Here is a 21,809-nt window from a genome sequence, read left to right on the forward strand (position 1 = left end):
CTCGTTTGGGCAAGAGAATAAGAACGTCAAACAGCAATTTGTCGCCTGCGTGAGGAAAATCGCCATCTGGATTTCCCTCTACTGTCTCCAATTAAATGGGGACAAAGCAGAAATTCTCCCGTTTGGCAGACCAGAGTTTCACTGAACGTACAACTCGTGGATGGCTGAGCTTGGCTATACTCATATATGATAAGCTATCTATGAAAGGCCAGTTTGCCTCCACCTGCTGCACTTTCTGTGGCATATTGCACCCTCTTAGGAGAATCTTTAGGTGGCTTCCTTTAGGCTCCTGGACACTCACCGAGGCATTAATCATCAGTTGCTAATCATCAGTTGAGACCTTTTCTTTTAGCCGTGGAGCAGTAGGTGCTTGTTGTAGGCGACTACTGTCCCCAGAACCAGTCCATGACACTACTAACGAAAGTAGACTGGTACACATTGGTGCAGATTGGGGTGTACAAATTCTCCCTACTTCCACGGACAGAGTAATTTCACAGATACACGCACATGCACTCATCATACACTAGGGCCCATTTCACTAACATATACTCAATTACTCTATCAACGCTGAACCTGTTGAGAGAAAACTCCTAATCACCCTATATCTACACTGAGGCCAATAGGATCAGTTTGATGTCATCCTGAGTCATGATCTAAACAATAATCTAAACAACAATAATAAAAATAGAGTACTTAATAATTGACAAGAAATAATCACCAACACTGTATTTTAAAATTATAATGCTTTATCTAAAATTAGTCAAAGAAAATCAATCAAAATAAATCATTATTCTCATAATTACCTATTCTAGCTAAATGTCAAAATGGGTCAGGACAGGTCTCTCAGTAGAAGTCTCCCGAGTCGCCGTCCTCACAGCATCGATCCTCACCAACGCAAGTTTGGGAAGAAGTGGCATAAGACCCTCTCTAGGCTAACAATATTTATAATAAATTTAACAAAAGAAGGCAACATAAAATGTTTTAAACATCCGCTGAACCGCTGAGCAGAGCGAGAAGGAAAGGATGTAACATCGCTACATTTGGAAAATCTCCGCTCAGAAAAATCACAAAAATAAAAAGACGGAAGAAGAGGACTCAAATTTGCAAATGTTTCTTTTTGAAATGTTCTTCCTTAGAATCATCCCGAAGCCACCGCTATAATCACAAAGTTCATTGTGGCTCCTTTGTCCTCCAAGGACACTTGGATGTCCGCCCAGAGCTGCCGTCCTCACGGAAAATTTTAAACCAGGCGAAGACTATGGTCAGATGACTCTCGACCATGTTCAGCAAGGCCTTCTCATCACAAATCAACTACCCAAATGCAGGCTTTAAACGGCAGCCATTTTTCACTAGGCCAAAACGTACCATCTTAATTAAAAGAGACAAAAACAACGTTACCACAGCATAGTGATTAAACAGTGTTAACCCCACTAATATCCTTATGTGTATGTAATTATCTAGCCTTTGCAACACAAGAAAAGCATTAGTACACGACATTTTAAAAGCGTTTTTGTGCTTCAAAATAAACAGCACTCAGCAACATTTATTTAATTAAACCCGCACATTATTATTTGAGCAACATTAATGCATTCCCACGTGTAGTTTTCTCATTAGTACGTATTGATTAATCAAAACATTTACACAAAACAAATAATTAGTAGTTATAAATTAATAATTTTAATTTCTTTCGACAATAGACAAACTAGAGCTTAAAAAACCCAATAGATTTTCAACAGAAAACTCTGCTCCGGCAATCCCCCCTTTGGTGATATTATCACCAAATAAACAACCCAAAAAAAAAAATTTAGTAAAATTTAGTCCCATTTTATGAGAAATTGGAAATGTCTTTTTCTCCTTACACAACACTACACACCAGACTCCCTTTCATCATCCCTCTTTGTTTCCAAATAAACACTCTCCCTCAATTCTTCTAATTCTATTTCTTGTGGTTCTCTTTTTCTTTTATTTCTCTTTTCAATATTTCTTTTAATTAATTTCTTTTTCCCTCCCCTGTTTTTACAACACAAACACACCAATCTTAGTATCAATAAAGCAACAATTACACAAGTCAAAGGAAACAATATCTTACCTATAATAGTACTACCTATTTTTGCAATAAAATTCTTAACAGCAACTATTTTATTAGCTATTTTAGTCCACATACTTTCAGCTTTCAGTGGTACTAATTCTTCATGCAAATCAGTAATATTTTTGATATAAACCTTCAGGTCTTTGCTTTCGTCTGGAATGTAAGTGCAACAATGTTGAACTTTCAGCATTCCACAGTCCCCACCCTCCTTGGCTAATAGAATATCAAGGGCAAGTCGATTTTGCATAGACATGGCACGTACGGCAATCAATTCCGTATTCACTAAAAGAAACCCTCCAGCGGTATTTGTCGATAAGCGATCCACCACTGTTGACAGTTTCCGAATTCCATAAGCATTCAAAGAAATTCCCACTGCTGGAATTAAAGCTCCAAAAATGTCACCCACTATTTCTGACCAAGTTTCTCTCTTGAAACGTGTTAGTAAATTAATATGTTCTACATCTTCTATTCTATCTATATGAAAGATCTTTGGAAAGACCAGGCCCACATAACACGTGCCATACCAATGGTCAGGCAACTTGTAATAAGCCTTGTTCCCACAAACATAATACACTCCTGGGAAAACTGGATCTTCTCCTCCTCTAAAACCCCATCCTGTTGCAATGAAGTATGTATCATGACACTCACTAGTCCCAACAAAATATATATCATATTGGGATTTCCTTCTTGTAATGCACAGCTTACCCTTCTGTGGTGCATCTAGAGCTAAAGTTGGACTAGCCCCATTTTTCAATTCTTTCCCCATCTCAATGTCCCAAATTGTCTCACTCACTTTGTATTTCCCTGCCTTTTCATGCATGCCTAATCTCCTTTCCTCTACCATATTTAGGAAAGCTTTCTCCTCTTCTTTCAAACTGCAAGTTAAATTATTCTTAAAAATATAATCTAATGTTAATTCTTCTTTCTCAATAAAAATCTCACCAAAAATGTTAGCTTCTTTAGCTGGATTCAGCTTTTTGTTCATAGGCAATTGCCCAAAAATACTATCTTTGTTAGACAGCACATAATCTATTTTTTCTAACAAATAAAAAACACTACTCAATACACTACATGAAATTCCATACGTAGCTGGTAAATGGTGATAAGTAACACCCTCTGAAACGGATGCAGGTAATTGCATACAAACGTAGCAATCCCTAACTTCCATTGTCTTCACATATTCATACAACAATTTCGAAAAAACATTACTAGAAAAATCATTAATTGACCTATCTTTATGTATGTAAGTATTACTAATTCTAGTTGGAACTACTTTTTGTGAATTTTTCCCTATATTAGACACATTCTCTGTATGCATCTCAAATGTACCTATTGTAACTCTATAAGTAACTAATACAACTAAAACACCCCATAGTAGCATTAATAATCCAGTACAGCAGCAGCACATTCTACACCATCTTTTCAAAAAGGCACATCTACTTTGATTATTCTCTATGTTAGCCATTTTACTACTTTGACCTTGTCTTTTGACTTAGCCTCTACTACTCCACTACTTGAGTCTCCCAAATTTTTTTTTTTTTTTTTTTTTTACTTCAAACAATCAATTTTCAGTTTTTTTCTTTTCACTCTCTCCAAGTGATTTCTTCTGTTCACTCAATCCAAGTGAATTCTTCTGTTCACTCAATTTGGATATTTGTCATTCTTCACTTCAACTTCTTCGACATCAAATTGTATTAGATCTCCAACATCATCCAGTATCCGACTTTTCTCCAATGTCAGTCAAGATTACTTTCAGGATTTCACCTGTACCTTCCTCAACCACTTCACGTATGGCCTCCTCTGGATTTCCCTGACTTTCTGCCTCTTCACCTTCAGACAGTGCCACGTACGTCCATTCCGGCGACCTATACTTCTGGTTAGGTTTTCTTATCCTTTTGATCTCCTCTGGTTCTTTTGACTCTTTTCGCTTTTCACCTTTTGCTGAATTCTGACTCGACACCTCATTCACTTGTTCAGCCTTCGAGGTATTTGCTCTTATCAGTCTGTATCTCAGCTTCTTTATTCTGTTGTTAGGCCAAAGATCTCCTCTGATAACCTTTTTCGGCCTTATTTCTTTATTATTTCTTTCTCCAATCCAAGTTCTCTTTCTCAGAACTCGACCCTCTGATTTCTCATTCTCACTTTCATCCGATTCTGTTTCAAATGCCTCTTGTTCTTCAGCAGTTTTCTTTCGCTCCACAGTCTTTTCCACCACTATTTGAGACTTTCCTATTTCTGTTCCTCCTCGAGTCTCCGACATGCAATCTTCTTGCTGTCTACTTGTCCCTTCACCTAGCTTATCAAGAATGTTCCCTACACCTCCTCGGGGATCTTCCGCAATCTGTCCCTCTCTATCTTCTTCTGACCCTGCTTCTTCAGGTATAATCTCAAGTGGTTCTTCAATCTCCTCTTCTGATTCAGAAGTAGTCTCTGTGGAATTGCTCTTTTCTCTTCTTTTTCCTCCACTGCTTTTTGGAACTTCAGGCTCTCTTACAGAATCTGATCTCCCTTCTGAGACTCTCAATGGTTCTCTTGAAGTCTTTTCTGCTTCTTTTTCTGAACTCCGATTTTTCCTCACTGGTTCTGTATCTTCATCATCACTGGAATCTGACTCTTCAATATACTCCTTGCCAGTCCCATCCTTTGGGTTTGGAACTCTCAGAGTATGACTCGCATGTACCCAGTTTTTCACACCAGCACACTTCACTGCAGTTGTCGTAGTCAGAATGACTTGTCTTGGCCTTCCCCACCTTGGAACCAAGCAATTTCTTCTTCTGTGTACTTTGATTCTCACCCAGTCCCCTGGACTCAGATCATGAGCTTGCTTCTTCTCAAGTGTAGTAGCGTCTTCTCCAACCTGGTGAAACACAGAATGAACTGCGTCAGCCAGGCCTTTACAGTAATCCAAAATCATGTCATCAGTTATTGTCATCAACTTATTGACAGGTACAAATGCATGACGCATTGCACGTCCCATCAAAATCTCGTGTGGACTCAAACCAGTAGTTCTATCTGGAGTAGATCTAATAGTCATTAGCACTAGAGGCAAGACATCAGGCCATTTCATTCCAGTGGCTAAACACATCTTACCAATTCTGTTCTTGATTGTGCCATTCATCTGCTCAACCACGCCAGAAGCCTCTGGCCTGTATGCACAATGTAGCTTCTGCTGTATGCCCAATGCTTCACAAATCAAACTCATGAGCTCATTATAGAAGTGTCCACCTCTATCAGACTCAATCGTTACTGGAAACCCGTACCTAGGAATCAACTCTCGTAACAGTAACTTCGCCACTGTTATTCCATCATTTCTCCTAGTCGGATAGGCCTCCACCCATCTTGAGAACAAGCAGACTACTACTAGAACATACCTCAATCTGTTCACTTGGGGCATTTCAATGAAATCAATCTGCATTCTCGTGAAAGGACCACCTTCTCTGCCTATCGTTCCCAGACTCACCACTGTCTTTTTCCCAGTGTTAAATTGCTGGCAAATCAAACATCTTTGACAGATGCTCTCTGCAATTGTCCTGAACTTTGCATTGTACCAAGTCTGCTTAAAAGACCTGATCATTGCGTCCCTTCCCAAATGTCCCTGGCCATGATACATCCTTGCCATTGTCGACAGCATAGAGTTAGGCATGACTGGTCTGCCATCTCTATAGACCCAAACATGATCTGTTTCCCTTGGGGCACAACCTGCCTTGATCCAGTCTTTCTTTTCTTCCTTTCCTGCCTCATCCTGCAACTGTTTCACTTCATCCCACATTTCTAGGACATTAGTAAACATCACAGAACAAAAAGACATTTCCCCTTCTCGTTCCTTATTAATCGAGTGATTATTCTTAGCACAATACTGTGCAATGTCGTTGGCAAATCTGTTTCCAACTGTCACAAAATCATCTCCTTGTCCATGAGCAGCACATTTCACAACTGCTAACTCTTTAGGCAGCTGTATCGCCTCAAGTAATTTCCCAATCACTTCAGCATTCTTTATTGGAGTCCCAGTCGACGTCAAGAAACCTCTCTGTAGCCAAAGCTGGCCAAAATCATGCACAACTCCAAATCCATACTGACTATCAGTCATCACAGTCACTCTCAGATCTTTCCCAATTTCACAAGCTTTCGTCAATGCCACCAATTCAGCAACTTGTGCAGATTTCACTCCTTTCAATGATGATGCTTCCATAACTTCTGAAACCTTGCACACTGCATATGCTGCACACAGCACTCCCTCATCATTCCTCAAACATGATCCATCCACAAACAGCACATGATCACTCTCAAGCAAGGGAAGATCCCTTATGTCTGGTCTTGGTTTTGTACAGTAATCCAGCACATCCAAACAATTGTGATCATCTTCTGTCTTCACACCCTCATTTTCAATATCCGGCAACAATGTCGCTGGATTCACATTCACACATCTCTCAAGAGTCACATTCGATGCTCCCAGAATGACTTTTTCATATTTAGTCAGCCGACTATGTGACATGTACTGGGTTCTGCTTCTTGTCAAAAGAATTGCCACATTATGAGGTACGAATACCCTTACAGGATATCCCATTATGATTCCTTCACTTTGTTCCAGGCTTCTACATGTTGCAGCTACAGATTTCAGACAACTTGGTAAACCCACAGCTACAGGGTCAAGTGTCGATGAGAAGTACGCAATAGGCCTTCTCAGTAGTCCATGCTTCTGGATTAACACTGAAAGTGCACAACCATTTCTCTCACTGCAGTACAACTCAAACTCTTTTTCATAGTCTGGCATACCCAAAGCAGGGGCTTCACACATTCTGCTCTTCAGCTCCTCAAATGCTGCCATTTGTTCTCCATCTAGTTCCAATGGATCTGTCATCTCATTTTTTGTCAGCTTAATCAATGGCTTTGCTATCAGGGAGAAATTAATTATCCACTGACGACAATAACCCACCATCCCCAGGAACATTCTCACTTCCCTCTGGGTCTTTGGGGCCTTCATTTCCCTGATGATTTTAATCCTGTCATCAGTCACCTTTCTCAGACCTTTTTCAATATTGTGTCCAAGATAATGCACCTCTTTCTTGCAAAATTGCAATTTGGCTGGAGATACCTTTAACCCTCCATCTGCCAAATGATTCAGTAAAGCTATGGTATCTACTTCACAAGCTTCACGTGTCTTTGATGCCACTAGTAAGTCATCAATATACTGCACTAGTACTGAATTTTCAGGCATGATCAAACTCTCCAATTACTTTTTCAATAACTGATTGAATATCGAAGGACTCTCTGTATACCCCTGTGGGATTCGACACCATGCCAAAATACGCTGGCCAAACCTAAATGCAAAAATCGGTTGGCTATCAAGATGCAATGGAATTGAAAAGAAAGCATGACACAAATCAATCACCGTGTACCACTCAGCATCATGTGGAATCTGATACAAAATCACTGACGGATTTGGCAAAATCGGACAACATGCCACCACAATTTTGTTAACTTTTCTCAAATCTTGTACAATCCTGAACTTCCCAATAGGCTTCTTTAGCCCCATTATCGGTGAGTTACACGGACTACTCAGTAGTTCTCTCAAAACTCCTTGCTGAATCATTTTCTCAATAATAGGAGTTATTCCTTCAATTATTTCTGGTGTCATTTTGTACTGAGGAATGTTAGGATAAGTAATTCCCTCTTTCACTGAAATTTTCACAGGATCTACATTATTCATCAATCCCACATCCTCTCCTGTAAAATCCCAAACTGTCCTTTTCACGGTGTCTCTCAGCTCTTGAGGCAAATCCTCCGGATCAAACACAGCATATGCACCAATTAACTCACTCTCTCTATTTTCTAGAGTCATTCGGTACAAAACATCCTCATCTGGTGTTTCAAAAGCTATTCCATCCGGTGTACAAAAAATTGTACAGTTCATTTTACAAAGCAGATCCCTACCTAACAAGTTCACTGGACTAGTGTCACAGACAATAAATCTGTGCATGTCTCAAAATTTCCCTATTTGTACTCTTACTGGTTCAGTAAGACGTGTCTTGATTTGTGTATTAGCTACACCAACTACTTGGATTGCTTCATCCGAGAGAGGAAGATTTCTAATATCTGCTGACCTGACAGTTGATCTTGTCGCACCTGTGTCTACTAAAAAAGTAACACCTTCTTCATTTATTTTCCCATCTACGAATGGTCCTGCCTGGTCTTTTTCTAGAGTTGCACCAAGTATGCACTCTTCCTCCTCTCTTCGGCACCGTCAATAATCACCCTCAGACTCACTCCCTTCATTCTTTAACAAGTACCGCTGTATCTGGTTAGAACGCCTTTGTTTGTTTACCTGCTCATCATTGTAGAATCCTGAATCCTGATTGTACTTTTGTGACCCTCTATTCTGCGGCAAGGGCGGTTTTGGCTCTTGACTCTGCTGTCTCACAACCTTCTGTTGTTGCTGCTGTTGATTATTCCCCTCGTTCTGCACCTGTTGATTTGATTGTTTACCCTCATTATTCGCTAATGGTGGATTGGTACACTCAGATCTCCAATGTCCCAGTTGGCCACAGTTGTGACAAGGGAATTTCTTTTTTGCTTCCTCTAGATTCCCCTTTCCTTTCCCTGCATACCTGGGCCTATTCCCTGCATTATTTCCTGTATTATTCGCCTGTTCCACCAACTGTGCTTCCTGTCTTTCCGCAACTTTCACTTGTGCCCACATTGCTTTTTCTTTCAGCTTTCTCTGTTTTGCTTCAATTTCATCACTGAAGTATTTTGCATGTCTCAGAATCTCATCTATTTTCTTACTCTGCCAATCCACTGTATGCTCACGAATTCTCTCACTAATCTCAGGTCTCAGGCCAATTACAAATCTGTTTACAAAATGACTCAAATCTTTGTCACCCAGGTGCTCATCTCCGCTGAATTGTTTAAAAGCCAGTATCATCCTCTCATAAAAAGCATGAACTGATTCTTTTGCTTCCTGATGTGTTCGATCTATTTTAACCCAGTCGGTCTCTTTTGGAGGTACTTTACTTTTCAGGTATACCAACACCTGATCATACTTTCTCATTACCTCTGGATCTGGTGCTCCTGTTCTCTGGTCTCTTGGGTATTCCTCAGTAGGCCAACTTACAACTATTTTACACTCAGCCCACAAGTCTGCTGGAACAATTATATCAAACAGACTATTCAGGTCAATCCACAGCACTTTTGACAATTTCACAAACCTATCTACCTGCCTATACCACTCGACGGGCTTTTCTCTCAGTCGAGGGAAATCATTCGTAAATGATAAAATATCCTGTCTGGTCCATGGAACATGTACATATCCTCCTCCAGGTATTTCTCTCATAGGATAAGCATCCACTGCTTTCTCTTTTTCTCTCACAGGAAATGCTGAATAAGTCCTGTCCACTGATTCTTCCCTTTTCTTGTACCACCTATCCTTCCACTTCTCAACATCACCCCATTTTCGCAATAAAGCGATCATCTCTTTAATCTGTCCTGTTCTACCAGCACCATTCAGATTTTCAATATCTTTATCCGTGAAATCCATCCTGTAAGACTTCTGCAGAGCTTTCACCTTATCAATGTCAACTCCCTGCTCATTCGCTACTGCTCTTAACCTGTCATGTGTATTTCTTGCTCTCCAGGTGATATTTTTGCACATAAACAACAGTTCACCATCATGATGATTTTTGAGAATTTCTGTAGGAACTGTCCCTGCAACAAGCTCTTCTAATTCTACGCGTAACCTGGCCACATCAATTGCCTGTGAATCTTTATCCCTCTTTTGAAGAACTTTCATCCATTCATTCAAATCTTCTGCTGTTATTTCAGTAGATTTCCTCACTGGAACCACTTTCTTCTGCGGTTCTTAAATCGGCATCCCTGAACAACTAGCTTCACTAGCATCCAATCTCGAATTAGACTGTACCTCTAATCCTTCACTACATGTGTCAAGTCTGGATTGTCTCAAATCATCATTTTCTGTCCTTTTTCCTGAATCTCCTGAGGGACCAGCCAAACTTGTCTATCTATTCCCAACATAGGGAATCACCAAACTATTTTCACCCGTCCTCTGCTTATCAAAAACAGGCATAACCGGACCTATGGTTACAGGCACCGTAACAGCTTCCAAATTCTTCGTCAGCTCTCTAATCTTTTCAGTCAGCTCTGATGTAGTTCTGGCTAATTCTCTCGTATTCTCGTCACCACATCGATTCTCTCTCTCCCTGAAAGGATTACCACTTCTTAACTCAGGTGTCACATTTTCTGTCTCAATAATACGCAATGTATCTCTTATCGGAGAAACAACTGGTGTGCTCTCTTCTGGTTCTGGTCTATATGGAGGTGGTCTCTTGTAAATCATGTCATTCAAGACCTCATCCTCATACTCACTAACTCCATATCTTTTCACTTCTGCCTCAGGAACCCTTTCTGTACCCTTCTCATCAACTGTTCTCATAGGATATAATCCTTCTGACATACTAGCATCTCGCCATCTCTTCATTCGATCATGATGAGTTTCACGATCATGTCTCCTTCCAAACATGTATCTGTAATTTCCTCCAGACCTCTGTTTTTCTCTCTCATGTACTTCCTCTTCCCATTCCACTAAAGCCTCAAACTGTGTCGGCCTTGGTCTTGGGTCAAGACACAACATCTTTTCCCGCAAATTTTTCAACACGGCCAAATTAAATGAACCATGTTCTGGGAATGCTAGGACACCATCTTCCCTAGTATACCTAACCCAATTCTCCAACCATATACAGGTATGATACCCATATCTCGCAGCCATAAAGGATGCAGGCGTTTTCGATGGAGGTAACAATTCACCTTCTCTTGTTTTAACATCCTTATCCTTGTCAAACCATTTTTTAATCTTTCCAAACAAAGTTTTTTTCTTTTTCTCTTCTTGGTAATACATTTTAACGTTTACCAAACCCTTCTAATCCCTTCCGTATTACAACTGAATAGTACGATGTTTTATCCAATAACAGCGCGACTCACACTAACGCACCAATCCTGGAGCGTCTACGTCACTCTGTACTCCTTCCAATCCTTGCGCGGCTCACACCAACGCACCAATCTCAGCGCGAGCACTGTTATGATCTACTATCCAATCAGAGCGCGGTCTGTTTGACGTCAGCAGTCGCTGCAGTCTCTCCTACTCCTGTCTCCTGTCACTCGTCTACCCCTCCTTTACAAAACCTCTCAGTAGACTTCGTGTCGGATTCTACAAAATCTATTAGTTACAACATATAAACATCTCCATTGTCTGCTTCGCTAACCATAGAATAGTAAAGAAAATCTATTTCACAAGAATCCTGTCTTTTCCCTGAAACAGCACTTACTCCTGCTCCACTACGGAATTAACACTCTCGTTGACACAGTAGCACATCCCTCTACTCTGCCCTTCTATCATGCATTCATTAACTGTTTCCTCTAGGACTGCTCCAAAGAGTCTTACAATCAAATAAATGCTCATACATTCACGCAGAATCCTGCCTTCCCGAGAACAGCGAACAGTCTGCCCTACTACAGAATTATAACATACGTTAACCAAGCAGCTTACCTCTGCCCAGTCCTTCAAACAAGCTCAGAGAATACCTATTACTTCTCCCGCGATAAGCTTTAACGGTGAACCTTACGGATCCCTGGGACTTAAGACCAGAGTTTCATAGATAACCTTCGCTACCATACACACTCCTTTTATACCAGAAATATTTTTCTAATAGTAACATACGACAATGTCACTGATTCCGAACTCAGACAATGTGACGCGCAACTTCAATTGTCACACGTTTTTCCTGCATACATACAGGACCAACAATCCCGTCTTTCCCGAGAGCAGTATATACTTCCCTCTGCCCTACTACGGAACTGCTACCAGCTCCCAAGTTCCAGAAGCACTACATAAAACTCAACACGACGACTCCAACATATAGTATTAGTACATATACCAACATCAATCAATAATCAATAAATCAAAAGCCAATGTACAAGCAATCTAATCAGATCAAGACAATCACCAAAACCATCCTCTGCTACCAGGAAATTGGTGCAGATTGGGGTGTACAAATTCTCCCTACTTCCACGGACAGAGTAATTTCACAGATACACGCACATGCACTCATCATACACTAGGGCCCATTTCACTAACATATACTCAATTACTCTATCAATGCTGAACCTGTGGAGAGAAAACTCCTAATCACCCTATATCTACACTGAGGCCAATAGGATCAGTTTGATGTCATCCTGAGTCATGATCTAAACAATAATCTAAACAACAATAATCAAAATAGAGTACTTAATAATTGACAAGAAATAATCACCAACACTGTATTTTAAAATTATAATGCTTTATCTAAAATTAGTCAAAGAAAATCAATCAAAATAAATCATTATTCTCATAATTACCTATTCTAGCTAAATGTCAAAATGGGTCAGGACAGGTCTCTCAGTAGAAGTCTCCCGAGTCGCCGTCCTCACAGCATCGATCCTCACCAACGCAAGTTTGGGAAGAAGTGGCATAAGACCCTCTCTAGGCTAACAATATTTATAATAAATTTAACAAAAGAAGGCAACATAAAATGTTTTAAACATCCGCTGAACCGCTGAGCAGAGCGAGAAGGAAAGGATGTAACATCGCTACATTTGGAAAATCTCCGCTCAGAAAAATCACAAAAATAAAAAGACGGAAGAAGAGGACTCAAATTTGCAAATGTTTCTTTTTGAAATGTTCTTCCTTAGAATCATCCCAAAGCCACCGCTATAATCACAAAGTTCATTGTGGCTCCTTTGTCCTCCAAGGACACTTGGATGTCCGCCCAGAGCTGCTGTCCTCACGGAAAATTTTAAACCAGGCGAAGACTATGGTCAGATGACTCTCGACCATGTTCAGCAAGGCCTTCTCATCACAAATCAACTACCCAAATGCAGGCTTTAAACGGCAGCCATTTTTCACTAGGCCAAAACGTACCATCTTAATTAAAAGAGACAAAAACAACGTTACCACAGCATAGTGATTAAACAGTGTTAACCCCACTAATACCCTTATGTGTATGTAATTATCTAGCCTTTGCAACACAAGAAAAGCATTAGTACACGACATTTTAAAAGCGTTTTTGTGCTTCAAAATAAACAGCACTCAGCAACATTTATTTAATTAAACCCGCACATTATTATTTGAGCAACATTAATGCATTCCCACGTGTAGTTTTCTCATTAGTACGTATTGATTAATCAAAACATTTACACAAAACAAATAATTAGTAGTTATAAATTAATAATTTTAATTTCTTTCGACAATAGACAAACTAGAGCTTAAAAAACCCACCACTTGGTACCTAATATCAGATACCTGGCCGAAAAAAGCAAAAGAACTTACTCTGCCTGATTTACTGTATTGTGATACTTCCTTGAAATGTTGTTCTTTTTGCACATCCTTCAGTCCATATGAAACCAGTGTTGGCTCCCACTCACTCAACCACCCACCACCTCCACCACACAGTTCCCCGTATCCTGCCAGCTATTACATGCTCACCTGTCAAGACAACTTACAGTCAGAATAGGACCTTCCCTGCTGGAGGATCACTGAACACTTCCTGTTAGTCACTTCATGGGGTGTAATCCCATCGATGCTGCGGCTGCACAAAAGCAATGAACTTCGGTGCATTCCTTGACCTCACCCGTCGGAATGCCAGGAGCCCCCTGATCATCAATCCCACATAACTGCCCTACAGTGCTCTAATCTACCCCATCAGGGTCTCATCCCCTTTCCTGAGGGGAACCCAACATGCAGTTCCCACATCAATGACATCACCCTCCAAACAAACTTCTCTCCTTCAAAAAAATGTTTAATCTCCATTGGTTTGGACAGGTTTGTCTCTGCCCCCTCATCAGGGGCTCCAAAGGATGAGAGGTGAGCAATCCACATTTGAACAACATCCCTGTATCCATCAGGACTGCCGCCCCAAAGCTGCTACAATTAGAACCCTATATCAGTGCATTACCCGTCCACAAACCAGTTACCGCTCCTATCACTCATTCACTTTATACTTGTCTTTGACCATGTATAGTGCTCCGCTGCCTTCTGGCTGGGTTTGTGCTGTAACAATAGCATGTACATACATACATTCATCCACATTGGCATGACTTGTGTGCCCTTGTTCAGCTTCCCTGTCCACTCATATACCTGCCTGGTCCTGTGCTGGGAATCCGTGCTGCCCTCCATTCACTGTTGCCGGCCATGGAATGGGGGCTCATCCATCATACAAGGCATTGCTTCACTCCTTGCCCTTCCGGGGCAGTGGTAGCTAATTGCACATTATCATCTTATCTGCGTTGTTTCACTTGCTCACGGATCACCTAGTTCCCATCGCAGTGGAGTGCCTACGGGTCCTGCCATTTGAATGTCCTTCATCTGACTTGCTGACTCCAACATCACCAACCAGCCATTTGAATGACATGTTATTGATGACGTGTCCCCTGCTGCTTCCACCTCTATTCAGTGTCCTTTGCAGTGATTGCCTCCCTTCCACTCCTAATTCACCTTAAGAACTGAGATTGGATTTCCATTGATGCCTTGTTGCTGCCCATTTATCAGCCTTCGTTTGCACGCTGCGTCAGCTTCAACTTGAATCGCTGCAGAGAGCATGGTTCCTGTTGCTCTAAGAGTGGTTGATTGATTCATGGAGGTTTGACTGAATTATGTACAAGGACTTTAACATGCTGTTTGTCAACAAGATTGTGTTAATTTGCATGTTTCATAGGCTCTCAATGGAAAGATGGGGCTATGAAGAAATGGGCTGGGCATTTAGGGTCTGCTGTTTAAGCCTGCAGAACTTTTTCAGCCTGTGGGTGTGCTGTATGTTCACTCAGACCTTGTTCAGCCTGTGTCTTCACTGTTGGTTCACTCAGATCTTGTTCATCCTGAAGGTGCTCAGGCTGTTCTTTCAGACCTTGTTCAGCCTGTGGGTGCGTTGTATGTTCACACAGACCTTGTTCAGCCTGTCGGTGCGCTGTTTGTTCATTCAGACCTTGTTCAGGCTGTGGGTGCGCTGTATGTTCACTCAGACCTTGTTCAACAGCGTTTCATAGTGTGTTCATTGTAGCGCAAGGTTTTGATTTAGAGGAAGATGTGTGTTGTGGGTTTCATCGTATGTACCAGTAGAATAAAAAGGTTTAAAAGAAACTATTTATTCATAGACCAAAGGTGCTTTACAGTAGTTACCAGAAAACAAAGTTCCTTTTGCTTTGTAAGTTAAGGATGGTTGTTTGGAAGATGGGAAGAAGTGTGATTCAGGTTTGATGCAAATAAGCTCTTGGTTAAAGCTTCTCTTTACTTGCTTTCAAGGTATTCTAGGATGTACTAGGTGGTGCGGCTGCCATCCACGGGGGAACAAACAAAATAACTGTCAGGTAAGGTTTTCCATTACCCTCTGTTTCATTTTCTCTTATTACTTCTCTAGTCTCTCTCTCTCTCTCGTCTGTTTCTTTTGTTTGTATCTCTTCAGCTTCTTAAATAAAATATAACAATACGTGACTTTAGTCCTCTTCTTTGATTGCTTGCTAGCTGCTTTGAGCGTGTTTTCTTACAAAAGCTAGTTATCGCCAGGATCAAGCTAATCAACTCCAGTTTAATAAATTGTGCAGAGCTTTCTTCTTTCTTCCTCTTGCTCTAGGGCTCTTACGAATACTAAGGGTTCTCTGGCAAAGCGCCTCACCATGCATGCAGTTGTAGTTGTGTCCGGCCTCCCAATGTTCCTGCTAACCTCCCCATTCAATTTTTGCATTCCCACTAATGTGTCCAACCAGCCGCGTACCCTGGTATCCACTAGATGGAGCCACATTTCTCTGGGTATGTGAATGTGGAGCGGCCTAGTGCAGGTCGGGTCTCTTTCTGGGTTGGGAGGCACTGGTCCTTGAGGACTTGCCTCGCATGTTGCCAGCAGTTCCTTGACTGTCGGTGCATTTGTCTCCTCCCTCGGACTGCTCCATCTGCGTCCTTGCTCTCTGGATCTGACTTCCACATTTCCTATTCATCACGTCCTCTCATCCTGCCCTGATCTGTCTTGTTTGCCATTTATGGGTCGTGCTGGGTCCCTGTTGTGAAAGTGGAAGATAGTCTTTTTTTCTCTAACCTGTGTTGTTTTGTATTTGTCTTTTCTTGTCCCGTTTTTGGTTTTCTTTGCTGTTGTGATGTTGTCTTCCCCTTTTTCAGGTGTTGCAGTGCTCGGGTCCTGTTGAAGGAGCTTGATGAGTTCCTGGCCACCAAGTAAGTCCTTGTCTTTCCCACAATTTGAAATGGTGAATTCCACTGAGCTAACTGGGCATGGCCTCACTCTATGGTGGCATTTAAAGCAGTGATTACAAGAAGGCCAATTAATTTATTCAATAAAATGTCCCTTTCTAAATCACTGGAAAAAGGAATAAATGAACACTCTAAGTGGGTAGGGGAGTAAACAGCATCTGATAATTGGTAACAAATATTACAGATATCTCACTTTGATGCCAGCCATTGCCACAGAAAGTGTAAATTAATGGTTTTGGCTGCTGAGAATCTGAGTCACAATATATGTGTAACTTGTGTTTCTTTCTTAAATATTCACTTCTTTTGCTCTCACAATCTCGAGTTTCAGTTGTCCCAAGCTCCCGATCTAGTGTCCAAGAGCTGTTTCACAACTATCAGAAATTCAACTCAAACCGATCACCTATCTTGTTTCTGTAAATGTTGCTTTCAGCAAAGCATAAGTTCATAAGTATTTTTCTTCATGTTCATTTACAATCTCTAACTCTATTTCTACAGGTCACTGAAACATGAACAGAAAAAAGAAGGTTTGAATTTAGTGAAACACAACAGAAATAATTATTTCAAGGAAAGTTAAAACATTCTGAAGCTCTAGGGGAGAAACACATTCTAAGTGCCAGGAATGGTGAGGAACTTGGAGCAGAAGAAACTGCTTAATGTAAAAGTTGTCAAAACCTGTAAAGGATGTTTACCAAGAGTCCGTTACTGATATTGAGTTGCCTCCGAAATATAAATGAAACGCAATGCAAATTGAAAGTCTGCATCTTCTAATTGTCAGAATATTTTCACTTAATGTAAACATTTCAAGATAGGTACAACAAAAAACATTGGCAACAATTGATGCCCACGCAGTGCACTTGAGAATAATCACTGTTGTAAATTCTGTCTGATGGTTTATAAGAAATTCCTTGGAGACCCAAATCACTCTCCAACAAATCAGTATCGGTACAAGTGATATGACTGAACTATCAGGAAGAATAATGACCTCCATTTAAAAGAGCAAACTTTTGTCTACATCGCCTGTGATTCAGAGGAGAGAAAACATTGTTTAAAAGAAATGCTCTCTCTCAGATGTCATTACCGCAAAGATGCAGTATTATCATTTCCAATATAGAAAGATTTTCCCCTCCAACTGTTTCTGTTGGGTTGATCCGAGTGGTTTCAAAGTGTCCTGGACCTCCAAAGTGACCTTATCAGTGTTTTAAAAAATCCTAAATCAAATGTGATAAACTGGAGTCACAAAATCACCCGGGCATAACTTGGAGAAAATAAATCAATGAGAGACATCTTAATAAATACAGGGGGCTCCTCAGGGAAAGTTTATAAGAAAAGTTAGATAGGCTGCCTTTAAAAGCAGGACATTGCTCGCCAGATAAAAGCTATAATTAGTTAAATACAAATGCTAGGAAGAACATCTACAATTTATTTTTGAAGTTAATGCTGAGTGTAATATAACCGAGTACAGACTCTGGAATCGGATTCAGTCTTAAGATGGCGTGTATCCAGGAACAAACACAACACGGAGATGCATACATCTCGAATAAGAGCAATGAATGTGAGAACGGATTTACTTATAAGTCCCACCTCACTAAACAAGAGAGAACTCACACTGGACAAAAACCTTATCAGTGCCCTAAGTGCCAGAAAGGTTTCAATTGCAAAACCTCTCTCACTCAACATGTGAGAATCCACACTGAAGGAAAGCCAAATCAGTGCCCCGAGTGCCAGAAAGGTTTCAGTAACAAATCATCTCTCATTAAACATGTAAGAAGCCACTCTGGAGAAAAACCATATCAGTGCTCCGAGTGTCAAAAAAGCTTCAGTTTGTGGAGCAGTCTCACCCAACACAAGAGAATTCACACTGGGCAAAAACCTTATCAGTGCCCTGAATGCCAGAAAAGCTTCAGTCAGAAAGGTCTCCTCATTCAACATGAGGGAACTCACACTGGACAACACCCTCATCAGTGCCCTGAATGCCAGAAAGGTTTCAGTCAAAAATCCTCTCTAATTCGACATGTGAGAATCCACACTGGTGAAAAACCATATCAATGCTCCGAGTGCCTAAAAAGCTTCGGTTTTTGGGACTGTCTCACTCGACACAAGAGAATTCACACTGGACAAAAACCATATCAGTGCTCTGAGTGCCAGAAAAGCTTCAGGTGTTGTGACAGTCTCACTCGACACACGAAAATCCACACTTGTGAAAAACCTTATGAGTGTTCTGAATGCCAGAAAAGCTTTATTCAGAAAAACCATCTCATTCGACATGAGAGAACTCACACTGGGCAAAAACCTCATCAGTGCTCTGAATGCTGGAAAAGCTTCAGTCAGAAATTTAACCTTACTCTGCATGAAAGAACCCACACTGGGCTTAAACCGTATCGGTGCTCGGAATGCCCAAAAAGTTTCAGTGATAAAAGCGGTTTAAATCAACATGAGAAAAACCATACTGGGCTCAAACCGTATCAGTGTTCTGAATGCCAGAACTGCTATTATGATAAAAGAAGTCTCACTTATCATGAGAGAACTCACACTGGGGAAAAACCTTTTCAATGCAATGAATGCCATAAAAGATTCAGTTTCAGATCCAGTTTAATTAAACATGAAAGCATCCATACTGGACATAAACCATATTAGTGCTCTGAATGCGAAAAAAAACTTAAATCAGAAATGAAACCTCATTAAACACTAGAGAGCTCACACTGGGGAAAGAGCTTATAGGTGCTCTCCATGCAAAAAAACAATTCTGTCAGCGATCCAGTTTAATTCAACATGAGAAAATCTATACTGGGCTCAAACCCTATCAATTCTCTGAATCCAGAAAAGCTTTAGTTGCAAAATAACTTTCAATAGACATAAGAGAACTCGCACTGATCAAAAACCTTAAGAGTGCTCTGAAAGCTAGGAACGCTTCAGTCTGAAAGCCCGTCTCATTCAACATGTGAAAATCCACAATGGGTAAAAACATTATCATTGTACTAAATACCAGAAAAACGTCAGTCAGAGATTCAGTTTGATTCAACGTAAGGGAACCCTCAACCATAAAAAAATATATCAGTGTTCTCAATGTGACAGAAACTTCAGTTGTAAATGTAACCTCTCTACATGGGAGTAACAATGTGGGAGAATAAAAAGTGCTTAATGTGAACCCTGGGGAGGAGGTTTCAGCATCACAAAACCTTACCATGAAGCAGCGTCAAAGACGTCAATCTATTGATGGTCTTACTGTCTACTGAGAAAAGCACACACTAAGAGATGAACATGCTTTAATTAGTCTAATTACTTAATAATTATTTGAGGTATATTTTAAGTCATTTTCTTGTCAAGCCTGACACATTCCATGAGGCTACCAATAATGGCGAAAATCTGCTGCTTTACAGGTCCGGGCTGGAAGTAGGACTGTCACTGGCAACTGGAGTGGTCGCGGAGATCAACTAACTATATTAAATAAAAAATAAATAAAAAAACGGTTTTGAAAAAAATGAAAATATTTGTATTTATGTACTATGTATATGAACTAAAACTGACAAAAAGTTAAGTACAGAATTAATTGAAATTGAATTTTTAAGAACAAATTAGTTGCAATTATTTTTAAATTAAAGGTTATTAACATATTTTACCATAAAATAATTATTGTAAACATATATACTGTTTTAATATTCTATTGTATTTATATGTATCTTTAAAAATTTGAAATAAATGACTATAATATTATTTCCTTGCCTCCATTATATTCTATGAGAGGATGTTGCAGTATGAGTGGTTGGCCATGTGTGTTGCTGGACTTATTACTGCTCCTTTTTGTTGGTAGTAACTTACATTCGTAAATTTGGCTTCACCTCGTTTCAAGGAGTGGAGTTATACAAATCTACACTTTTGAACAACTTTACACCTGTAAATGGTGAATAGCCAAAAGTAGCAAAGTTACTCTAAAGTGTATGAGTAATCTTGTATGTGTAAATTACTCATGGGTGTAAGTTACAGTTGCAAATAGCCTCCAAGGTATCCAACGTGACAGAAGTGGTAAATCTGAAGTGGATGCGGGTACTTGGATTGCTATTGGAGCAAATTGGAAGATCCTGCTAGAACACCAGAGGGCTTGTCCCAGACTTTTGTTTGACTGAGGAGCGGCAACGTATAACTTGAAGTAATATTTCTGTACTTGTTCATTATTGATCGACTCCTGTCACAACTATTTAATATTACAGTGCCACTGCCATTTCACCCAACACCTGCGGGTACTACACTGGCTCCCTGTCGAGAAGAGAATCCCCTTCAAGCTTCTCACCCACGCCCACAAAGCCATCCACAACACAGGTCCCGCCTACATCAACCACCGCGTCTTGTTCCACACACCCCAAAGATCTCCCGCTCAGCCCAGCTTTCCCGTGCCTTGGTACCACGCATCATAAAGACCAGAACAGGAGGTTGTTCCTTCTCCTCTTTTGCAGCCAAGACATGGAACACCCTCCCTCTCCACCTCTACCAGACACCAACTCTCTCCAAGTTTCTGAAGGAGCTCAAGACCTGGCTCTTCGAAGAATCACCATAATCATTCGGCACTCCACGTACCCTGATGGGCCATAGTAATCCTCTGAACCCCGTGGCCCTTGCTGATACTCCGCCAGTGCTAAGGAGCCGTGCCCCCGTCCCCCACCCCCCCTTGCCTCCAGCGCCTTGAGACCCTTCCGTGTGAGTAGCTGCGCTTAACAAATAAATTGATTGATTGATTGATTGATTGATTGATAGGTTCATTCATTTCATCCATGTACGTAACCCTATTTTCCCTTCTCCTTCGTTTACTTGATTTTGTTGTGTTTACCATCATGTAGGTGCTAAAGATACCTGCTCTTAACTGCTTCTGCTGTACTCTTATCCTTTGTGCGCATTTTAAACTATGAACAAATTTTATCCTCTTGTACGGAAACAATGTAAGCACAGAGAGCCCAAAACCTGAGATTCCTGCACCTTGATCTGCCTTTATTGTTATTCTATCTTTCCACTTGGATAACTGAGATATGGGTTCTAATCACTGATCGGTCTTTGAAGCTGCTGTGATACACCTTGACTGTTACCAGTTTCATATTCAAATAGTCAGCGTGAGCTGCAGTTGTTTTAACTGTCTGATGTTTCACACATTTCAATGGCTGTAGATTCAGTTTCGACTTGCTGGCCCAACTCCAGTTTGTGGGCATTTTGCACTTCAAGCCACTTCTGTGCAGCTCATCACCTTCTGAGACTGAGTCAGCCCAAAACATCACATCAAATGCCAGTGTTAATCATCACTGGAGACTAGACTACCAATGCCCCCTCGAGTATGGCTAGCGAGGACAACTACTATTTTGTATATGGCTTCAGAACTGATTCAGTGGATCCGCTGGTTTTTTCATTCACTCTTTTTTGTGGGGTTGAATACATGACTAA

The 21,809-nt window shown here is 40.7% G+C and overlaps 1 protein-coding gene across 6 annotated transcripts in view; it reads left to right on the forward strand.

Annotated features, from left to right (window-relative positions):
• LOC146847635 (uncharacterized) overlaps positions 1-20,097 on the forward strand; it is a 47,360-nt gene extending 27,263 nt beyond the window's left edge. For 4 of the 6 annotated variants that reach the window (XM_085651770.1, XM_085651772.1, XM_085651771.1 and 1 more), the window contains exons 2-4: positions 15,432-15,496; positions 16,299-16,352; positions 16,884-20,097. In XM_085651770.1, coding sequence (XP_085507896.1) covers positions 17,877-19,022 — 1,146 coding nt within the window. In that variant the 5' untranslated portion in view covers positions 15,432-15,496; positions 16,299-16,352; positions 16,884-17,876 and the 3' untranslated portion in view covers positions 19,023-20,097. The remainder of the gene's footprint in view (positions 1-15,431; positions 15,497-16,298; positions 16,353-16,883) is intronic. The other 2 variants (XR_014981140.1, XR_014981141.1) reach the window with 2 other exon arrangements.
• The last annotated feature ends 1,712 nt before the right edge of the window (positions 20,098-21,809 follow it).

The sequence above is a fragment of the Triturus cristatus genome, chromosome 4_1, assembly GCF_964204655.1.
Source record: "Triturus cristatus chromosome 4_1, aTriCri1.1, whole genome shotgun sequence".
NCBI lineage: Eukaryota > Metazoa > Chordata > Amphibia > Caudata > Salamandridae > Triturus > Triturus cristatus.